The sequence below is a fragment of the Scomber japonicus genome, chromosome 20 (genome assembly GCF_027409825.1).
Source record: "Scomber japonicus isolate fScoJap1 chromosome 20, fScoJap1.pri, whole genome shotgun sequence".
In the NCBI taxonomy this organism is placed as follows: Eukaryota; Metazoa; Chordata; class Actinopteri; order Scombriformes; family Scombridae; genus Scomber; species Scomber japonicus.
The window spans coordinates 25,719,224-25,739,986 of NC_070597.1; the positions used below are offsets into that span (position 1 = coordinate 25,719,224).

Sequence of the window (20,763 nt, forward strand, 5' to 3'; positions counted from 1 at the left end):
TCAGCACCACTCACTCTTACCTGTGATGGTGATACCTCTTTAAGTGGATAAGCATTCTTAAATCTGCTAAGAAAACAGAAAATATGGTGCTCCTTATATCTTCAAGTCTTCCCTGGTAGCCATCATGTTAAGACAAACAGGAACTGTTAAAATCAAACATTTTGCAACATCAATACATTTTTGTAGCATTATTATTCCTCAAGTTTCATCAACACGATTCTAAATATCCCTGGAACTCAAACCTGTGGACATACAGCCAAAAAGTGAAATTTCAAGTCACCAAAAACATACTTTTTTACATTAAAGCTTCTGTAGAGCATGTACATGTACCACCCCAGTTATCTTCACAATGACAATAAATGGTATACCAGCTGAGATGTGTAGAAGTAAAAGCCTGCAAATGTGTCTGTGACTTGTGATTGACATTTGAGCAGTATGTGTCACAGCTGTCTCAATTAATCATTTCCTGCTACAGCTGTACTGACGTTACTCATGCATTTGCTCGTTCTTACACATGTATGTGAAATGTTCCCCCCTTTTCTCAAGGACAAAGAAGTTCAAGTCACATTCTCTTTCAACAGTATACTGTATTTCTAAAGTCTTCTTGTTTAGGTTAAAAAAGGTTAATAGTAAATAATGACATTTACTTCTATTCATTTTTTGCAGTGTGATCCGCATCAACAGGAATGGCTGGCACACACTCCTCAACTTCCTCTTTCACACTGGGCTGACATTTGGGGTTTTTGCCGGGGGCATCAATCAGATCAACTTACCTTTTGTGTGTCAAATTGTGAGTTATTTTTCCAACTTTCTCAGCAGCGCTTAAAAATGTGTTCTTTAAACCTGAAAGAAGTGAAAGACTCCTCACGTGTTGGTTGAGCACATCCACTGATGTTCACTGACTTCTTCTTTTTGTTAAATAAAAAGATAACAGATCACCAGTTTATTTAAATAGTCACCATTTGATTAATAAGTGAATAAGTGGTGGGTGGTTCACTAGGACCTACACCTCAACACTAACTCTCTCATATAGCTCCTTCTAGCCTTCCAACATTCCCAAAACCTCAAAAGCTTTTACACTACATGTCACATTCACCCATTCACACACTAATCCATGCATAGTGCCAACCTGTTCATCAGGAAATCTAATCTAAAACTCATTCACACATTAGTGGCACAGCAATTTAGGTTCAGTATCTTGTCCAAGGATCACTTCAGCATGTGGACTGGAGGAGCCGGGGATGGAACAGAAGATTAGTGGGCATGAAGACACAGGAACTGACTAATTAGTCTTAATTGAATGCAGCTGCAGCTCTGCTTATTTAAATGGACTGCAGGTGACCTTAAAACACTGCCTAATTTAAAAATTGCTGGCCTTTTTAACAGTAATGACATACAAAAATATCAGAGTGTAGTGTGGTAGCATGATAACATTTGCTAATTAGTAGTAAACACAAAGTACAGCTAAGGCTCATGGTAATATTACTTTTGGAGGAATTACAATCTAAAGTATTGAACATGGTGAACGTTTGACGTGCTAGATCAGTGTTCTTCAACCCTGCTCCTGGAGAGCTACTGCCCTGTATGTTTCAGGTATCTCCTCCCTCTAACACACCTGATTCTAGCTTGTGAATGGGTTAATAATTACAATCAGGTGTGTTAGAGGGAGGAGATACCTAAAACATACAGGGCAGTAGCTCTCCAGGAGCAGGGTTGGAGACCACTGGGCTAAGTGGTGTACTGTACGTGGCTCTGAAGAACCAACATGACACCAACTAACACTGTGACACTTATTTCACCAACCACAGTATCACATCACAGTATGTAACTTGTATGCAGATAAATATGGAAATAAAGTAATTAGAAAAAGGATTCTGTGTTTGGCCAATTCCATTGTGTTTAACAACAATGAACCCCAAATTAAATGTAATTACAATATCTAACTCTGATGACTGTGCTTATTCACTCATTATCATTCACTCATTAACATAACATTGTTTATATTCAAAATAATAGGACAGAGCACAATATGTGATGTGGTGATTACCCAGATATCTCACACACACACACACACACGCTAATTTAAACAATGGACTGCTCAAGTGAATCTCTGTTTCTATCTTCATATATTAGGTTGGGATCGTGCTCCACTATGCCTCTTTGTCTACCATGCTGTGGCTGACGTTTACCGCTAGAAACATCTGTAAAGATGTGTCCAAAGACCCGCTTCGTGCTCACGACAGGAACAGACCGGCCCAGACTCGCACCAAACCAACCATCCTCAGGTATAAGCTCAGACTCAGACTGCAGGATTCTAGTGTGTGTGTGTGTGTGTGTGTGTGTGTGTGTGTGTGTGTGTGTGTGTGTGTGTGTGTGTGTGTGTGTGTGTGTGTGTGTGTGTGTGTTCATGTGCACAATGTTTGGATGAATTCACTAATCAGCAACGTGTGAATTAATCATGACTCCTTCACTGGGTTCTGTCAACAAGCCGCATCCCGCTTTTCAAAAACATCATCAGGGTTTAAAGTCAGATGTGTTGCGTAGTAACGATTACAGCAGTGTCCATGATGCCCTCGCACCTCTTTCTCTGTTTTTACAAGATTTTCAGCTGATTTGGAGCAGGTGTGTTTTGTGTGGTTCGTCAGTTCATCATTGAGTGCCCTTGCAGACTTGCAGAAAGTCAATAACAACAATACTCAGCTATGTGATCCTTCCTCACCTTGCTGTCAGCACAGTGTGAGGAGCCGTGAAGGCGATCCATCAAAATCAAATAACTGGCGAGAATTTAAAATGAAACACATTTTACGACTGAGTTACTTTATCACATAAAAGAGAATTTTCGCATCATTTATTGACTGCGGTTGGCACCTCTTGTCCCTGTGAACCACCTCCCACTGTGTACAGCTTCTTTGATTTAGCGCCCAACATTTTAGCTAAGCTCACAGTTTTTCTTATCTTCAAGCTAAATTTGATAACTTTGACACAACTTTTTCATTTTCCCAGTACCAGCGCTTTTCTGTATAGACACAAACACTTACTAAGGCTGAGACTTACCGAGTGTTAACATGTTTTTTTTAAGGAGTGATCATAATAGTAAAATATACAGCTAAAGATAAAATAGCATTCTCTATAATTTAAGTCAATTTAGTTTTTAGAGTGAGACTTTTAGGGCAACATTACATTAGTGAAATGCAAATCATTCAGTTGTTCATCATCAAAAAGTTGCCAAATTAGAGTACTCAATTTCTGTTATGACCTGTTAAACATGTAACAATTTATTTTTGCATGTCAGAGAGGCTGACAGGAAACAGGGAGCGAAAGAGGGGAATGACCTGCAGCAAAGGTTCCTTGCCAGAATCGAACCATGGACGCTGTGATTATGTGGCATGTGCAGTAATCACTCAGCTACCAAGGCGCTGTACAAACATATAATTCATTTCGTAGTGTTTTGTGTGTTATTCTTGCACAGTGTCACAGCTCAGGTCCGTGCCCTCTAGAGATTAATCACCACGGATCACTAGCTGTGCCTCCCCTGGGCCAGTGGCTCACTTCTCTGGTTGACTGGTTAATGTAGCGGTCTGTGGTCGGGGAGACAAAGTTCAAGACCCAGTGTTAGAAAAGTTCAAGACCCGCCTTCCCTACACATAGATTTAATTATGTTTGTCTCACTTAACTTAAAGCACCCAATGAACATTTAAAGTAACTTATAATCACATTATAATGCATCATAAAAGTGATTATAATGCATTATACATGAGTTCAGTTCAGAGCTTTATTGTCCCTCGAGGGGAAATTTGGTTTGCAGTGACAGTACAAAAAACAACTAACACAACAACCATAAATCCACTGCTTGTCCCCACACGTGCAGCGCCAGTTCCGACATGATTTTTATGTATTACAATTCCAAGAATTATAATACACTACAATCCTTGCAAAAAATGTCAGCAAGTTTCCAGCAATTATCAAATATTATACTTGACCTTATAAGTGTTATAATGTGTTAGCATTATTGTTATAAAGCATTGTGAGTGCTTATAACTATAATTTACTGTGCTGCAAACAGATTGTGACACATTATTATTTATTCATAATGAATTATAGACATGGGCTTTATAAAAAGTGTTCCAGATTATAAAAAACTGATCTTTATTACAAAGAGCTTAATAGTTGAACATGTGGGAATGCTTATTTTCTTTCTTTCTGAGAGTGAGATGAGAAGATTGATATCAACCATCATTGTGTCTGTGTGTGAAGCACAGGGCTGGAGTAAAGGTGTGGTTACCTTACCTTGCAGAAACATTGTCCGCATTAAATTTAATGATGTTTCACTAAATTAAATGCAGGCAGCTGTAAATCAGGAGGCTGAGCGGGTTGTCCACTAATTGGTTCAAATCCGAGCTCTTAACCCCAAATTGCTCCCTATGGATGTGCCAACAGTGTATGACTGTGTGAGTGAATGTTTTTCTCCTCTTGATGAGCAGGTTGGCACACTGTGTGGTAGCTCCTGTCATCAGTGTATGAATAGGTGTGAATGGGTGAATGTGACATGTAAAAGCACTTTGAGTGGTCAAAAAGACTAGAAAATAGCTCTATAAGTACAGTGATCTGGGGAAATGGGATCATTAGGATTCATTGTCTGGGTACCATGGACATGTGTACTGGATTTCATGGCGATCCATCCAGTAATTATTAAAAAGTTTCAGTCTGGATCAAAGTGGTGGACCAACAAACTTTAAGTCTGGATGGTGTGACTGTGCAAAGCATCACAGAGTCTTATTGTCACACTGTTATTAGATTTGGTGCATTTTCCTTGAACAGAAACCTTTACCAACATTTTTTTATAAGGCATTTTATAAATTTGCTAGTAGTCCAATCCCCAGACAGTCCTCCATTTAATGCTGCTGAGTATTTAATTCTTGACCAAGAAAAAATGCAAAGCGCTTTATCTCATCCCTCTACTCACTATTAATTTAATCTGACATGTCCGATATAAGTACTTTCTCTCACAAATGGGAGACAGTTCTGGGTGTAGAATACATTGGAGATGACTGGGATGGGATCGTGGATTTGATTAAATCATCATCTTCCTGTAACAGATTAAAGGAGACACAGTGTAAGATTTTTCCATAGATAACATATCAACCCTGTGATTCTCCACAAAAAGAATTGTACCATCTCTCCTTTGTGTGCCAAATGTTACACCGATCTGGGAACTCGTCATTATTAAAAGTGCAGTTACTTTAAGGGTTAGGGTTAGGGGTGGAATCTTTGGGGTTAAAATCAAGACCATGGGCTCGTTCTGCCAGGTTTGCCTCTAGTTTTAAAACTTCTTGATAAACTGGCAATTATTGCATCGAAGTGTATTTTACTTACTTGGATCAATACCAGCCCACACCTCAGCTACTATGACCTTCTGGTATAAAGAGATTTCCAGTACACCCACATATGAAAGAACACATGCTGTACGTATGGGCGGCACTAATTTACTTTCAAAGTGTGGTCACAGAGACACTGTACTGAATTGCAGGGCAAAAGGATAAACTGTTGCAATCAAAATCAAGAGGTTGTTTCAGTTTATAACCCCAAATTGTAGAGATTTTTACTTTGATGAGATCATTTTATTGAGCTGGATTTCCCTCTGTTACCCTCCGAAATCCCTTAAACAAACATCTGCACTAAATAATTTCACTTTGTCTTGCAGATTTTATCTCGTAAGTGACGGAATCCCTCTGATCATTGTTGGAGTTACAGCAGCTTTTGGCCTGGATAACTATGGAAGCAGAGATGATGCTTTATAGTAAATATTCATTATTTCTGAGTAATCATATTTTGAGTCATTGTTTAAGAACTAAAATAAATGTTTAAATGTCTCCGTTTGTCTTTTTCAGTTGTTGGATGGCATGGGAACCAAGCCTGGGAGGTTTCTATGCCCCCATGAGTCTTCTGGTCTTAGTCATGTCCGTGTACTTCTTGTGCACCTACATCCAGCTCAAACGCCACCCTGAGAGGAAGTATGAGCTGCGGGTGCTGAGCGAGGAGCAGCAGCAGTTATCATCCAGTGAGTCAAACCATCATTGCCACGTTGACACTGGGGCAGCTTCCGGGCTCGCTGCCGATTGTCCGTCGTTTGCTCCTGGTGTATCAGTGCTGGCCAACGAGCACTCATTTAAATCTCAGCTCAGGGCTACAGCCTTCACCCTGTTTCTGTTCCTGGCTACCTGGGCATTAGGAGCACTGGCAGTATCCCTGGGACATTTTCTGGATATGATATTCAGCTGCCTGTACGGGGCGTTTTGTGTCACATTGGGACTTTTTCTTCTCATCCAGCACTGTGCCAAACGTGATGATGTATGGCACCGTTGGTGGGCTTGTTGCCCATCCAAATCCAAGACGGAGGATGGCAATGGGAACGGACAACGCCAGAGGCAAGAGCTCCATCAGCCACAATGCCACCTGAACTCCCCGTGCTCAGGCAAGCAGCCACTGCTTTCTCCTCACTTTGTACAGGGTTCTTGCCACAAAATTGCACCACCTCAGACCCTCACGCCCAATCACACGGGGCCATGCTGCGTGGCTGTGATGAGTCCTGTCGTGGCAACCCCCATCTCACCTCTCGCCGAGCGGGTGTCCTCGCCACGTCCGCAGTCGCTTCCCGATGAGCTCCCTCGTCCTGCTCTGCCGCTACAGAGCTGCCTTACGGACAGAACTAAGTCACGCTCTTTCAACCGCCCACGCCCACGCCTCCAGGACTACCGCTCTCACATGACCTCCACCAGCATGGACGGGAGTGTTCACAGCTCCCACTTGGACAGCCCACACACTGCACACCACCTGGAAGGCTCACCCCTGGTTTGCAGCAGCCCACACCCAGACCTCCAGCTGCCCTGCCCCAGCCCTCACTTGGATAAGCAGCTAGCTTCCTGCCACACTTTGCAACGCCAGACCTCGTGCCACAGCGTACAAGACTCAATGACTTCCTGCCACAGTCACGCACACAACATGCATGACAGCATCACTTCCTGTCACAGCCTCCTTCTGCCTTCTCATGGGGTCCACACCTGCCAATGGCACATTTACAGTTCAGCTGATCACTCTTCCACAACTAGCTGCTCTGAAAAACCCGAACCGTTCACTTTGCAATATCAGCAAGACCCAGACACATACAGCTGCATGTCAAAGACAACAGAAAAAGACAAGGACAGTCTCTGCGTAGAGATGGAGCATAAAGGTTTCCCAAGAAATACTCTGCCTCGGCAGCACGGCACCATCAGCCGGCGAGGCACCATCGGCAGGAACAGGAGCCTGCAGGAAGACGGCCTGTTTGGGTCAGACGCCACAGGAAACATACGGACTGGACCTTGGAAGAATGAAACCACTGTATAGTTTCTTGCGCTTGTAGCTGTGAGACCACTCTGCAATGATATTACTCCATTCATGTTTGGGTCTCACTGCCTTCAGATTTGCTCTTAAACCACAGGTTGAGTTTTCTGTGAGGCTCCATGTCCTGATGATCTTCCAGAACCCTTCATCGCAAAGTTATCTTAACTTTTTGGGTGACATAAAATGATTATTTATACATTTTTAAACACCAGACACTTTAATTTAAGTGGAATTCATTTTCTGCTCCATGCAGTTTAAAGTTGAAATCAGTGAAGCCCCTGAGTTTGAACCCCACCAATTACATTCAGGGCTTGTTCGTATTGTTCTACCCATGTTTGCATCAGTTTCTCAAGATTCCTATGAAAGTCCAAAGACATGCAGGTCAGGTACAAGGAATACTCCAGCCTAGAGGTCTGCATGCATACAAAACTTTGTATCCAGTTCCTGACAAACTGGTATAAAATGTCCCCAAAGTCTAAGTTACAAGAAACTGAGAGGAACGGTTAAGGCCATTCTTTATTACTTCTACTGCCTTTCACCAAGGCACTGTGATTGATAAACATCATCAGGTGTTGACTTACAAATTTCAAGCTAATTACCAGTTTTTCCCAATCAGAGTCGTATATCATACAGAGATAAGATAACAAAAATAAATGTATATTTTTTAAAGATCTCAAACACCTACAACGTTCATTGATGTAGCGTTTGGAGAATCGTATGCTTGTCCACTTGGGTTCTGGAGTACAGGACTTTGTGTACCTGTAGGTTAAAAAGGGACCAGAGGATAATCAGACCCATTACGAATACTCCAAGAAGATGGCCCTGAAATTAAATGGGGTCAACTCAAACAGACCCAGATACAAAGAGAACCACCTTATTAGAACTGATAGAAAGTCTGCTTGGATTCATTAGTGTACCAGACATATTGATTCTCAGAGACAGAGACAATACAATGGGAACCCTATAGAGCTCAATTAGTTACAAGGAACTAAGTTAATCTATGAAGACCGCTACTTCAATTAGGATTCAGAGAAACTAAACCAAATGCACAGTGATTAGTTGAAGGGGCTGGGAGTGTAGAGCATTCCCATCAATTCATAGAACTACGCCCGCCTGCTTAAAGAGCTTGAATTCTCAGCAGCCATCAAGGAGGAAAGAGCAACACCTGCAAACATTCCCTAATTATATTATGCAAATACTAACTGATTGCACCTTTAAATACTCTGTATTTGTTTGTTATTATGTTTCTAGTGACATTGCTAGACACAATATCATTTGTAATATGAGTGGTTACACACGTGATAACACTTGCAAGCATGTGTGTTTTTTATCTGTGCAACAGTGCATGAGTAGATACATACAGATGTGGTGTGTTTGTGTTCTATGTATTTATTATTATGAATCCAGAATTTTAAATTTATGAATATCTTGATAAAGATTAATTTATGAAAACTAATACAATTTTCTAAAGGGACACTTTATGTATGCTGCCAAATAGAGTCATATAGACTCTTGTCTGACAAGTATTGCACTAGTACTATAGTAACCCTCACTTGATGAGATGATTAAAAAAAAGTGCAGTGTGCTATAAAGCAAAGACTTTGTATAGTGCCAAATTGATGTGCCAGTTTTCACTGTGATGAGAAACTACACACAACTCTCTCAATGAGCTTTGCGAGATCACTGAGTTTGTAGCATCATACAAACTTGAACTCAGGTTTTAGAAGATCATCAGCAACCCTTTCAAGTTGTTCCTGAAACTTCCATCTGTTTTTCATCAGGAGGTGTTTCAGAAAGGAGGAAAACTTGTTAAGTCCAGCATATTTCAGAAAATCAGGCTCATTTTTCCGTTTCATAAATCAGATGGTTATTAGCATAGCTTTACATAAAGACTGGAAGCAGGGGGAAATGGCTAGCAAGTACAGAGGGGAAGATGGGGTAGGTGGGGGTTAAAGTGAACCAGCTAGTTTCCTAAAATGTTGAATTATTAGTTTAAAGTAATCAATGAACAGTTCTTAAATCAGACTTTATCTTAAAGGTGTAGTATGTAGAATTTAGCGGCATCTAGTTGAACAGACTCGGCAGAAATAGTGTATAATATTCAGCAATATTTAATAATCACCTTAAAATGAGAGTCCTTGTGTTGTTGTTACCTTAAAATGAGACCTTTATATATATAGAGAGAGAATGGGTCCCTTTCAACGGAGTCTGCCAATGTGTAGTGCCATGTTTGTACAGTAGCCCTGAGCAGACAAACCAAAAACTAGCTGTAGAGATGGACTTTTGCTTTTTTTTCTTTACAAATTTTGTGGCCACTGTAGGTTGTCCTACATGCTTAGAAGGGTAAGGTGAGTGGGAGGGGTGTTCAGTTGGTTGCAGTATGCAACCTCACCCCTAGATGTCACTAAATCCTACACACAGCACCTTTAACTAAAGTGAAAGTTTACTTACTTTTTCCAGTGCTTTCAACCTTACAGATGGCTAAGTTGTCATATATGTAGCTCACGTGATGCCTACTGGAAAACTGAGCCAATTGTACTTGCTGATCAATACTGTGTATCATATCATAAAATAAATCTTGTAAAGAAATTGTTATCCCAAGAGGAAGAATTTAATATAACCAAACGAAAACCTTTACTGTGTTTAAGACATTCTTGTGTGTTTGCCATGGTTGCATGGTCTTAATTTCTCTACAATATCATTTTGCTTGGAAAAAAAAAAGTTTTCCGTGCTCGGAATGTCCCATACTGCACTGAGAAATAACATAAATATGATGCCAGAGATGCAGTTCTGAAAAAAGCTAGTCACTGAGCCTTATTTATTTGTTGTGTTATTATTATTTAGTCAGGTTTACTGCTGGTTCAGTTAGTTTGGCTTACTGAAGACAAGCTTTTCACATTAAAACCTGCTTTTCTGGGCCTTCTTTGTGAAACACCTCTGGTTCATGATAATTTAGTGGCGCATTTTGAACAAGTGAAAGTGGATCAACCTTTCCAATCTCACTCAGTTAAACACATTTTATTCTACATTTAAGCCATTATATGAGGCCCACTTATGGGAACTAGTGTTAATTTAAAGAGGGATGAGATATATCACTCTGTTATATATTGTAGGTTAAACACAGATGTTCACTTATATGTCAACATATCCCAGTTTGATGGAGGCGTAGGTGGAATCATCAAACGACACTAACCCAACATTGATGACTGTGTTCATGTGATGTGTGTCGTGTCCCAGTGTTGCGACAGCTTTAATGCTTCAGGGTTTCCTGAAGGTCTTCACAGGCTGGAGGCAGGGATCTACTGAGAGATGCTGTCCAAACATGAAACCATTTTGATGTGGCATATTTTTTATTTCCCACTTCTTTTGTGGATTTTTCAACAGTGTAAAGAAACAAAGAGACACCTTGTAAGACAAAGGGAGTACCAATATGAGCACTGTGTGTTGTCTGTACTAAAAATAAAGATTTACTGTCATACACCGCATCAGTCATTGCTCTTGTTTTGTTGAGCAATTTTTCTTTTGTTTTTTGGACTAATTATATTATACAATTAAAAAAAAAATACACATATTGGATATTTTATAGATATAAATGATAATTAGTTTTTTTCTAAATTATCACTTTTATCGCTGCTTGTTTAGTCATAAATATTTAATCTTATATAGAAATACTTAAGATGTGGTTAGACATGTAGGTGCATTGATGTGGATAACTAATACATTAATAATTAAAACTGCAAGCAGCAATGAAAGGGCCCCCGCCACCCCTTGCATGTCGGTTTACAGATACAATAGGGCTTCACGCTGGTCAGCGCTCGGGCCCTAATTAAGCTAAACCAAATATTGTTGTTTTGTTTATTGGTAGAATCAAAATGTTATAAATATATACAGAATGAGTTATTATTGAAAGCATGCCCAAGACATATTTTGGGTGTAATAATACAGATTAATAACGGAAGCCTCACATAACTTACAATACAAAAGTAACCAAAAGATTTTTTAAAAGTGCATGTTGAATTATGAGGCATCTCAAGGCACTTCTAAACCGTACTTTTTAAGTTTGAGACACAATTCAATAAAATGTACTGCGATAAGAACATTTGACAATATGAAATTTAAAAAAAAATGTTGTGTATGTGTTTGTTTTTTAAAGTACTAACAGACCATCTATACAAGTTTTATGCATATATAATATGCATTTTGTGTGAAATAATGAAATGACTCTCAACTCACTCCCTGGAACCTAGTGAAGATGACAATATACATATAAATATAAAATAGTATATGGGATAGAAGAGAGGAAATGAAACATAATGTGTTTAGATATCGGAAGTGATCAATAGCATTTCAGAGAACACCTGGCGGCATTTAGACATGCATAAATGGGTTTGAAGTGCCACTGGCTAACAATATTGTCTACAACCCCAAAAACCACAGGTGACATGAACCTAAAAGTACAGTCTTAAGAGCTGTGAATTCATAAACTTGTTCTGCATGACAGCTCAGTCTAATTTTAATTATATGGGCTCACATCTTTGTCATATTCACCCAGTGACACATTATGTGACTAAACACTTGACGTGAAGAGCTCTAACATGTTTATACTTACAATCCGCAGCCTGTTATCACTTTTCTCCCATCAGTGCGATAAAGAAATCACTTTAGATGAAAAGTCCTCAGTCGGCTCGTGTGTTTGTGTCTCAGCATCTCTGATGATGATATCGTCCCTTCCCCCACACAGCGCTCTCCTCCACAGCCACGGGCCACTGGCCTGAACCACTTCAGCAGCAGAGAAGTCAGAAAAATTATGCAGACGTCCCTGATGTGAACATGACCTATTTCAAAGCCTACAGAAGCCTGCAGACCTGGCTGTCTTCCTGCTGTGTTGGCCTATTGCCTGCACCTGCCTATATGACATACTATATACACATGCTTAAAGATTCCAGCTCATTATGGCACATTTAGATTGCCTAATAGATATATTCATATGTAATTATTGTTATTCAACTGCACACATGTCCAGTCTACTCCACTGCTTCTCCTCTGCACACATTTCTGTACTTTCTCAACATGTAAGGACCTTCCCTTTTTTATACACTGTATCTCTATCTTATTATTTAGTTATATGTTTATAATACCATAAAAGGTTTATAGTACAACTGTGCATGTTGCATTATTTTATATTATTCGATTTTATGGAAAGGGGGGTTGTATATGACTGGGGTTCTTGTTTTGTGTGAGCTTATGAAACCAAATTCCTATCGACTATGTAGAAATGACAATAAAGTATTGAACAGCATTTGTTTTTATAAGGATTGTTTATAAGGATCATTTAATTTCAATATATCAAAGCTAGTGTATGAAGCAAATCATTTATATGTGAGTATTTACACCACACTCAGCCATCACCATTTACACACACATCACACTCCACACACATTATCACTAAACAATACAAATCAGAACTGAACTTGTATGAATCTCTGTGATTCTGTTACACAGGACAATTCATATTATAACATTTTTTAATTCATTACTGTAATTGAATATTGACTTGAAATTGATCTTGTTAAAACATTTTTAGCACTGAAATGATTAGCTGATCGATTAGTTGGCTCACAAACTATTTACTGACAATTTGTTGATATTTCAAGCCCTCAAGGGCAATTGTGAAAAAGTGTAATGATATTTATTATTATTATTTATTGCAATTTCATTCCATCATTTACTTATGATATTTTTTCTTAATACACTCAGTCTCTAGTCATATATGTGTGTTTTACTGCTTCATTATGATAATAATTATGTTGCTTCATTCATTCTTCAGATTCTCTGTGTAGGATCAATAAAGTTGATCTCATCACTGTGACATCATTATACTTTATTTATGTCTTTTTAGACAGCTGCCCTTGGGGAACAGACTCCAATAGGGCTGTGATAGGCTAGCTACCTATGGCAGCAGTCCCCAACAGTATTAAAATATGTTGGAGACACCTGTTGAGTGCTACGTAATGTCACCAAAGAAATATACCCCTAGATCCTACAAGAATGGGGGTGCAAGATGCCTCACTGATTGACAACATAGATTACAAACCCAGGAATGGAAATGACTATGAACTAAATGAGCGAGAAGAAGGAGGAGAAAAACAGGACAACCACAACAGCAGCAGGACACAAGCTTCATGTGTGCATTTGTGGTTGGAAGAAAGTGGATTTGAATAAGCAAGGTAAGAAAAGGTGGGACCTCACAGTGACCAGTATTTCCTAAGAAGCAACTAGTCAACTCAGTCGAGTGATGCACAGTGATTCAAACCAAAGTTCACAGAGCATCAGCACCCGTCACTGAGGAGGTTAATACAAGTGTAGAATTGCCAGTGGAAGGACCTAACCAACCACAGAGACCTCTAATGGAGAAACAGATCAGAGGGCATTATGTGAGGTAGCCCAAAACTGTTGCTGATGTGCCATACTTTCTTTGGGGGCTCATGAGGATAGTGTGGCAGAAGCAAGTGATACCCAGAGCGTGGTGAAGAGCTAGCAGTTTCTGATTCTGAAAGGCAAGGATGCATCAGACATGAGTCATTTGCCTTCTGAACATAAAGGGGAAAATCTATTTCAGCATAGTGCCACAGAGGATGTCCACTTACCTGGAAAGAAACAAGTAGTACGTTGATACATGTGTACAGAAAGGAGAAAACCCTGGAATACAGTGTTCTCTGGTTGCTTGCAGAATACAAGCAGCCAAGAAGGTCAAACAAGACCATGTGATCTTCCTTGACCTGGTCAATACATTTGTCTCAGTTCCCCATAAGCTCCTCTGGGAATCCTTCAACTTCTTCCAAGTACTAGATCTCATCACTACACTGGTCAAGATCAGCAACTGTGCTTCACAACAGCTGATTTCATGAAAACATAGAAGCACTTAGAGGAAGGCATTATGGCAGGCTGCACCCTGGCCTTCGAGCCTCAAGATGGGTAATGGGCAGTTAATGAACTAATGCTGGGCTTCATCTTCTACCCATCAGGATAGACAAAGACCAGATCACAACACTGACCGCAACTGCAGCATGCACCAAGAAGCTACTTGGAATGCAGGAGAACATCAAGTGGGGCTGGATGAAACTCAAGCTGTCTTGAGACATCTCCATAGTAAAGGGGGAGCTTAGAGTGTCTGTGCAGTGTCTGAGCGGCCTGCCAAAAAAGCCTGGGCAGATGGTACACTGAAAGCCTCAAGGACAAAGAGCAGGTGCAAACACTAAAGCAGAACATTGTGAACTATCTGGAGAATGTCAACAAGACCCTGCTGCCAGGGAGAGTGAAGCACTGGTTCCTACATGGTGGACTTCTCCCTTGGATACTCTGGTCACTCACTGTCTATGAGATCCCTATAGAGAGAACCATCAGTTCAAACGTGGAAAAAATAGTTTGGCATCTCACAATGTCCTAGCAGCATCAGCCTCTATGACAAAAGTCGTTGAACTACCTCTCACCAGTGTTATGGAGGAATACAAGAATTCTAGTAAGACTTCAGATGACAGACCTCCAGAGACCAGATCATCAGCAATGCTACACGACCCCTATTAATTGGGCGTGAATGGACACTCACACACTTCAGCAAGCAACATCAGCCCTAAAGACATCGAGACATCGTGGAGCAAATCCTGCAAATAAGAGGCTTTGGTCTGGTGCCAAGAAAACCAACTTGGCAGAAGGCCACAACATCAGAGCGAGGGAAATTAGTGGTTGACTTTAAATGTATACAGAACCGTTAATATGTTTTTCCCCCCTATAAAACAGGATGACAAACTCAGAAAACCTGAGATTTGGGTTAAAATACAGAGAGTGGAAGTAGTAGTAGTACCTTACCTTTAAAAAACACATTTTAAAAAAACTGCAGACACTGTTAAACATAACATGTGTCAGTTTAAATGTATTCAAAATCAGTTGGGTATAGATGCAGTGGGGGGTGACCAACTCCTTTCCCCTGAAGGCAACACTGATCCAAGAAGAAAGACAGAAAAAGGCCCAAACATCCTTCTACCAAGCTAGAAACACACTGGATTTGGTAGTCTGGTCCCCTTCACTGAAGACTGCTTAGAGCTCACAGTCCCATGGTAGGATTTGGTCAGGAGGCTTAACCCTGGCAGCAGAAGCAAAACAGTGTGGATGGAATACCAAAGTCTGCTGAAGGAACTAGGAATCCATCCAGACTCTGTGGCAGACCATCAGATCAGTCTCAGAGGTGGCTGAAAAAATCCCCACCTGTCAACCATCTGCCACTCCCAACAACCAGGCAAATCTCAAGTAAATGCTCACCACCTATGGGCAAAAGGGATCGTTTAACATCAAGCCATATATGTGTGTCCTTTATCAAATATTACTCTTTTTCATTAATTGATTATTGTCTCATGTGAAACGCTTTTTAACCTTGGTTTTTGAAATGTGCTCTATATGTGAGGATTAATATTAATAGAATGTTCAGGTGAGTTTCAGTTGCAGACCAAATAACTGCTATTAAAATACAAGCAGCCTAGATTCTGCCGTAGATTCTGCCGTTTATTTTTACAGTATATTGATAGACTTGGTGTTATTATGGTGCAAAATTACAGTTAATATACAGAGTATTGACCAGGAGAAAACAGTGTATGCAATGTGCATAATTCATGTTTATAATAAATAATGCAGTTGTGTTAATGTAAGCTCAAAATCACTGATCCGTAAACAAGAGAATGTGGTGTGTTTATGTTAATTTAACATGTAATGTTGAGGGAGGGGAGTGTTTCAATAAGTTTATGTCTGGTGTTGATGGAGTTGTCCATGATTTTTCCTGTTTGGTTCAGCATCCTGGAGGCATGCAGGTCCTGGAGGGATAGTAGATTTAGTCTGATTTTATCCCTGACAATAGTAGCAGCGTACCAGATGGTGATGGAGGAGGTGATTCAGTGATGGCGGTGTAAAAGTGCACCATCATTGACTTTGACAGTTTGGATTTCTTCAGCTGCTACAGGAAGTATATCCTTTGCTGAGCCTTCTTGAGGCTGCTGATGTTCAGTTTCTATTTTGAGGTCCTGTATGATAATGGTTCCCAGGAAGCATGAAGGACTCCAGCGTCGTCTGGGGAGTCACACAGGGTAATGGGTGTGGGTGGGCTGTGTACCCCGGAAATCCACAACCATCTCCCATGAGTGTTGAGGTCCACATTGATTTATCCACATCGAGTCACCAGAAGGTCAGCCTCATCTCTACCAAATATGCGCCCATTGAGGGTGGTGTCATCTGCCAACTGGATTAGAACATCTGCCAGCTTGTTGGACTGATGACTGGAGGTGCAGCTGTTGGTATACAGGGAAAAGGAGTGGAGAAAGGACTCAGCCTTGAAGAAAACTAGTGTTGATGGTCAGGGAGTTGGAGACTTGCTTCCCCAGCCTCACAGGCTGCTTTCTGTCAAACAGGAGGTCGATGATCCATCTGATGAATGATGGTATTGAGGACGAAGCTAAAATCCACAAACGGGGATCATGATGTAGGTTCCTGCAGTGTCCAGATGCTGGAGGATGAAGTAGAAGGCCATGTTTACTGGAGTGAAATGAGTAATTGAACCTCTGTTGGAGAAGATGTCGCACTTTACATGATGAGCACTTTAACAGGTCTGATGTTGATGTTTATAGCAGTGCTGTTGTTGTTTATTGTCTGTATTGTTGGCATATGTCGTAGGGGTGGGATGTTTATTGTCTACTGTCTAGTTTGGGGTAGTGGATGTTTGTTTTGTATGTTTATTTATCTGACAATCTACCTATCTATCTATGCTCAGTTAATAAATGAGAATGTAAAACTGATAGAATTATAAACAATTATAATCTAAGTTGCGATGTCTGTTTTTGCTTGAATAGATACAGCTAATTATATAAACAGGAAGCGCTGAAATGAGTCATGAATAGCTGGCAGCTTCCTATCAGGATTTTCTTGATAGTTTTTAAATGTTACAAAGCCCAGTTATTCTTTTCTATTGCGTGGATCTTAAAATACATTGTTTCGCTAAATTCAGGTGTTTTTAAATCAGTTATTGATTGTGGAATGTCCTCTCTTGATTGGTTTTATGGAGCCTATATAAAGATGTTGCTCTGAACTGTGAGCTGCCCGACAGCCCAAGACTTTATTTTCAGACTTGCTGACTGTGCTGAGTGTGTAGGAGTTCACGGACAGTTTATAGAAAGCTCTGGGGAAAAATGAATCCCAGACAGGATTCTAGATTAGCATTTAATACGTCTGTGAAGGGAGCTGGATGGTGACACATAAAACAGAGAGGTTTTTTTCTTCTCTTTTACACAAATAACAGATCGAGTTTAACATTATCAAAACAACATTTGATCTGCGTGCTTCCTGTATATTCTTTTAAGATTCTTCTAAATTATGTTTTTATAAATAATATAAATATGTACAATTTGAATATATTCAATTTCATAACTTAAAAAAAACCCTCCTCTTACCCAAGACATGTATAAACCGAAAGGAATAACCTCAAAATGACATGATGTATCTTTTTGAGGTATGTTTAATGTGTGCCTTCCAATCGAACTTACTCATTACTCTGAGGAAGCCTGTTGTAGAGGCTCACTTCAGAATTATCTATACTACATCAACAATGTGTCTGGTTTCAAATATAGGCCCAAATAAAGTAAAAAGTACAGTATTGGGTGAATGATTCTGCAACTGAATACAATTTCAGTAGGAAATTCTAAAATACGTTGTCCTGTGCTGCCCTCTAGTGGATCTTTTCAGCATCATGCTCATCCCCATTTAGACTTAAAGGGCAGGCTCACAATTTCTCAAGTGCGTCTCCAATCAACAGTCAGGATGAATGAACAGTGAAACCTGTTTATCATTAGAAGATTCCTTCATAATGTACTTACAATGGAAGTGATGGAGGACTAAATCCACAGTCCTCCTTCTGTGTAAAAATGTATTTAAAAGTTGATCAGAAGCTAATATGAAGCTTCAGTTGTCCAAATGAGTCAAATCAAGTCTCCTATGTTTCAATGTTACAGTGTTTTTAGTAGCAAAGTTCTTCTTTTTGTTACTATACTTTCACCATGCTAATGCTAAAAAGAATTTAAATGTGTCAGATATCACTTGATATGACTAACTCAGACTGCTGAAGACTCATATAAGCTTCACATCTACTTTGAAATGACTGGACACACTGTGGATTTAGTCCTCCATCACTTCCATTGAAAGCACATTTGAAGGAGATCTTTTAATAGTCAGTATGAACAGGAGGAATGATTACAGAGAGGAAAACCTTTTTACTGTTCATATGAACACCTGACTGCTGGTTTACGATATAGTTGAAAAGCTTGTGAACCTGTCATTTAAAGTGGAGAGACAGACCACTACACTATCATTAATGGCTATCAACAAAATTCACAAGCAAAAAAACCCCCGTCACACCACATTATTTCCATAAGGTATGTACATTTATTAGGAGGAGAGTGAAACACTAAGTTGCACAAAAAGAATACCGTACACATTGTCAACCTGCCAAAGGACGTTTGAGGCACTTAGCATGAGGAAAAAGATTCAGTAAAGAGTTGAACAGCCTGCTGGACAGTAACAGTATACTGTACATGATGAGTTCAGCATTTGAGGGTTGAAACCTACAAAGAAAAATATTTGGAAGAGGAGAACATCATTAAACTAACAGCTGAAAGGGAATGCAGCAGAGGACTGTACTGTCAAATATTTTGTGTTTAAATGAAAATTGATTTCAAAGTATTAAAAAGGAATAATCACTGTCCAATTTGAAATTTAGGCGTACACAATGGACGAAATAAGGTGAACTAGTAGTGTGTCCCCATAGAATGAGTGGTTTGTAGTTATCACAGTGCAGAACTCATTTGTACAGTTAGAAAAGCTATAACTAAAAATGATAAAACCAAATAGTTCTTTGGCCTGAGAGAAATAAAGAAACAGAAAAAAAGAGGCGGAAACAACAACAGGGCTGTTTTCAAACCAAAGTTTCCATCCTAGAAACTGAACCATGTGAATCATTCAGAAACCAGCTGGAGGAGGACCTGGGCTTCATTTTGGTGTTTGCATCCATTTGCTGTAATCAGTTCAAGAAGTCTCTAATAGGGGAGTGAGTTACACCATCAGACAAATAAGTCAATACAGTATGTTGTAAATGAATTATTGCATTAAATATGTACTGAACACTTAACTGTATCAACCGTGTGATTAGCCTGTTTGATCAATACGGTCATCAGATTCTCATCACGACAGATGAGTCACGGTTCAGTTTATACCAATCATCAACATACCTCAAAATGATGAAAATAAAACGATTAGAAACGTTAAGTCACTTTATAGTTCTTTTCACTTTAAAGTATAAGCAATATTTTAGACTGTAGCCCTTTATTTGAAGAATTTGGTTGCGAAAAACCGTTTAAATCTAGGAATATAAACCATGTGACTACTTTAGGACAGCAGGAAACTCAAGTCCTTAAACCACAGTTGCCTATAACAGTTCCTGGACATTTATAGTGTTAAGACATTTTTCAGGCTGAACGTCAGGTCATGATTATTTCTTCCCCCCATAAAACAGAAACCGTACAACAGTTTGGGTTCATTTTAAATAGGTTGTGACTGGGTTGGGATTGTGAACAGAAAAGGAAGATTTTTTTTGGAAGGACATAATTAATAACAGGGAAGTTAGCTTTCCGGGCTAACTAGGCTGGTTTGATTAAAGAAACAGTTCAACATTTTGAGACAAACACTTATTTGCTTTCTTTCTGAGAGTATCAAAATGGTGCCTTTGTGTGGACCATGGTTAGTCTAGCTTAGCATAAAGACAGTAAACAAAGTAAAAAAAAAACAAAAAAAAAAAAAAACACCAACCAATACCTTACAAAAACATAATTCCAGCACAAAACTTCACCTAAATGTCATTTTCAAATGTCTGTTTGTGCACAGTTTAAACAAATGAGATAACACATTAACCAGTGAGATTTAGAGGCGACTTCTTCATTAAAAAAAATAAAAGAAAATTGGACAAACTGAGGCTAGCTGTTTCCAGTTTGTATGCTAAGCTGGGCTAACTCGTCACTCACGACTCAATACTGAAAATACAGACATGACTGAACTTATCATCCCACTCTCGAATTAAAGCAAAAAAAGTGCACTTCCCAAAAAAATTTCTGAAGTACTTATTTAAAAAAAAGTTTGTGAAATGTAGCAGTAACAGGTGCTACGTTTCTGGGAGTTTCAGATAACAGAATGTCAGGAAATTAAACCTATATAGAATAAAACACCCTGTGGTTGATTGGAGCTGTTGATTAAAAAATGCACATTTAGAAATGTCGGCAGCAAAGTGGACGTGTTCCCACA

The 20,763-nt window shown here is 39.5% G+C and overlaps 1 protein-coding gene across 1 annotated transcript; it reads left to right on the forward strand.

The window, feature by feature from the left end:
• The first annotated feature begins 2,154 nt into the window (after positions 1-2,154).
• On the forward strand, positions 2,155-7,383 carry adgra1a (adhesion G protein-coupled receptor A1a). The gene is made up of 3 exons (XM_053341690.1): positions 2,155-2,285; positions 5,702-5,797; positions 5,889-7,383. The coding sequence occupies exons 1-3, from the start codon at positions 2,170-2,172 to the stop codon at positions 7,381-7,383; spliced, it is 1,707 nt and encodes a 568-aa protein (XP_053197665.1). The 5' UTR covers positions 2,155-2,169.
• The last annotated feature ends 13,380 nt before the right edge of the window (positions 7,384-20,763 follow it).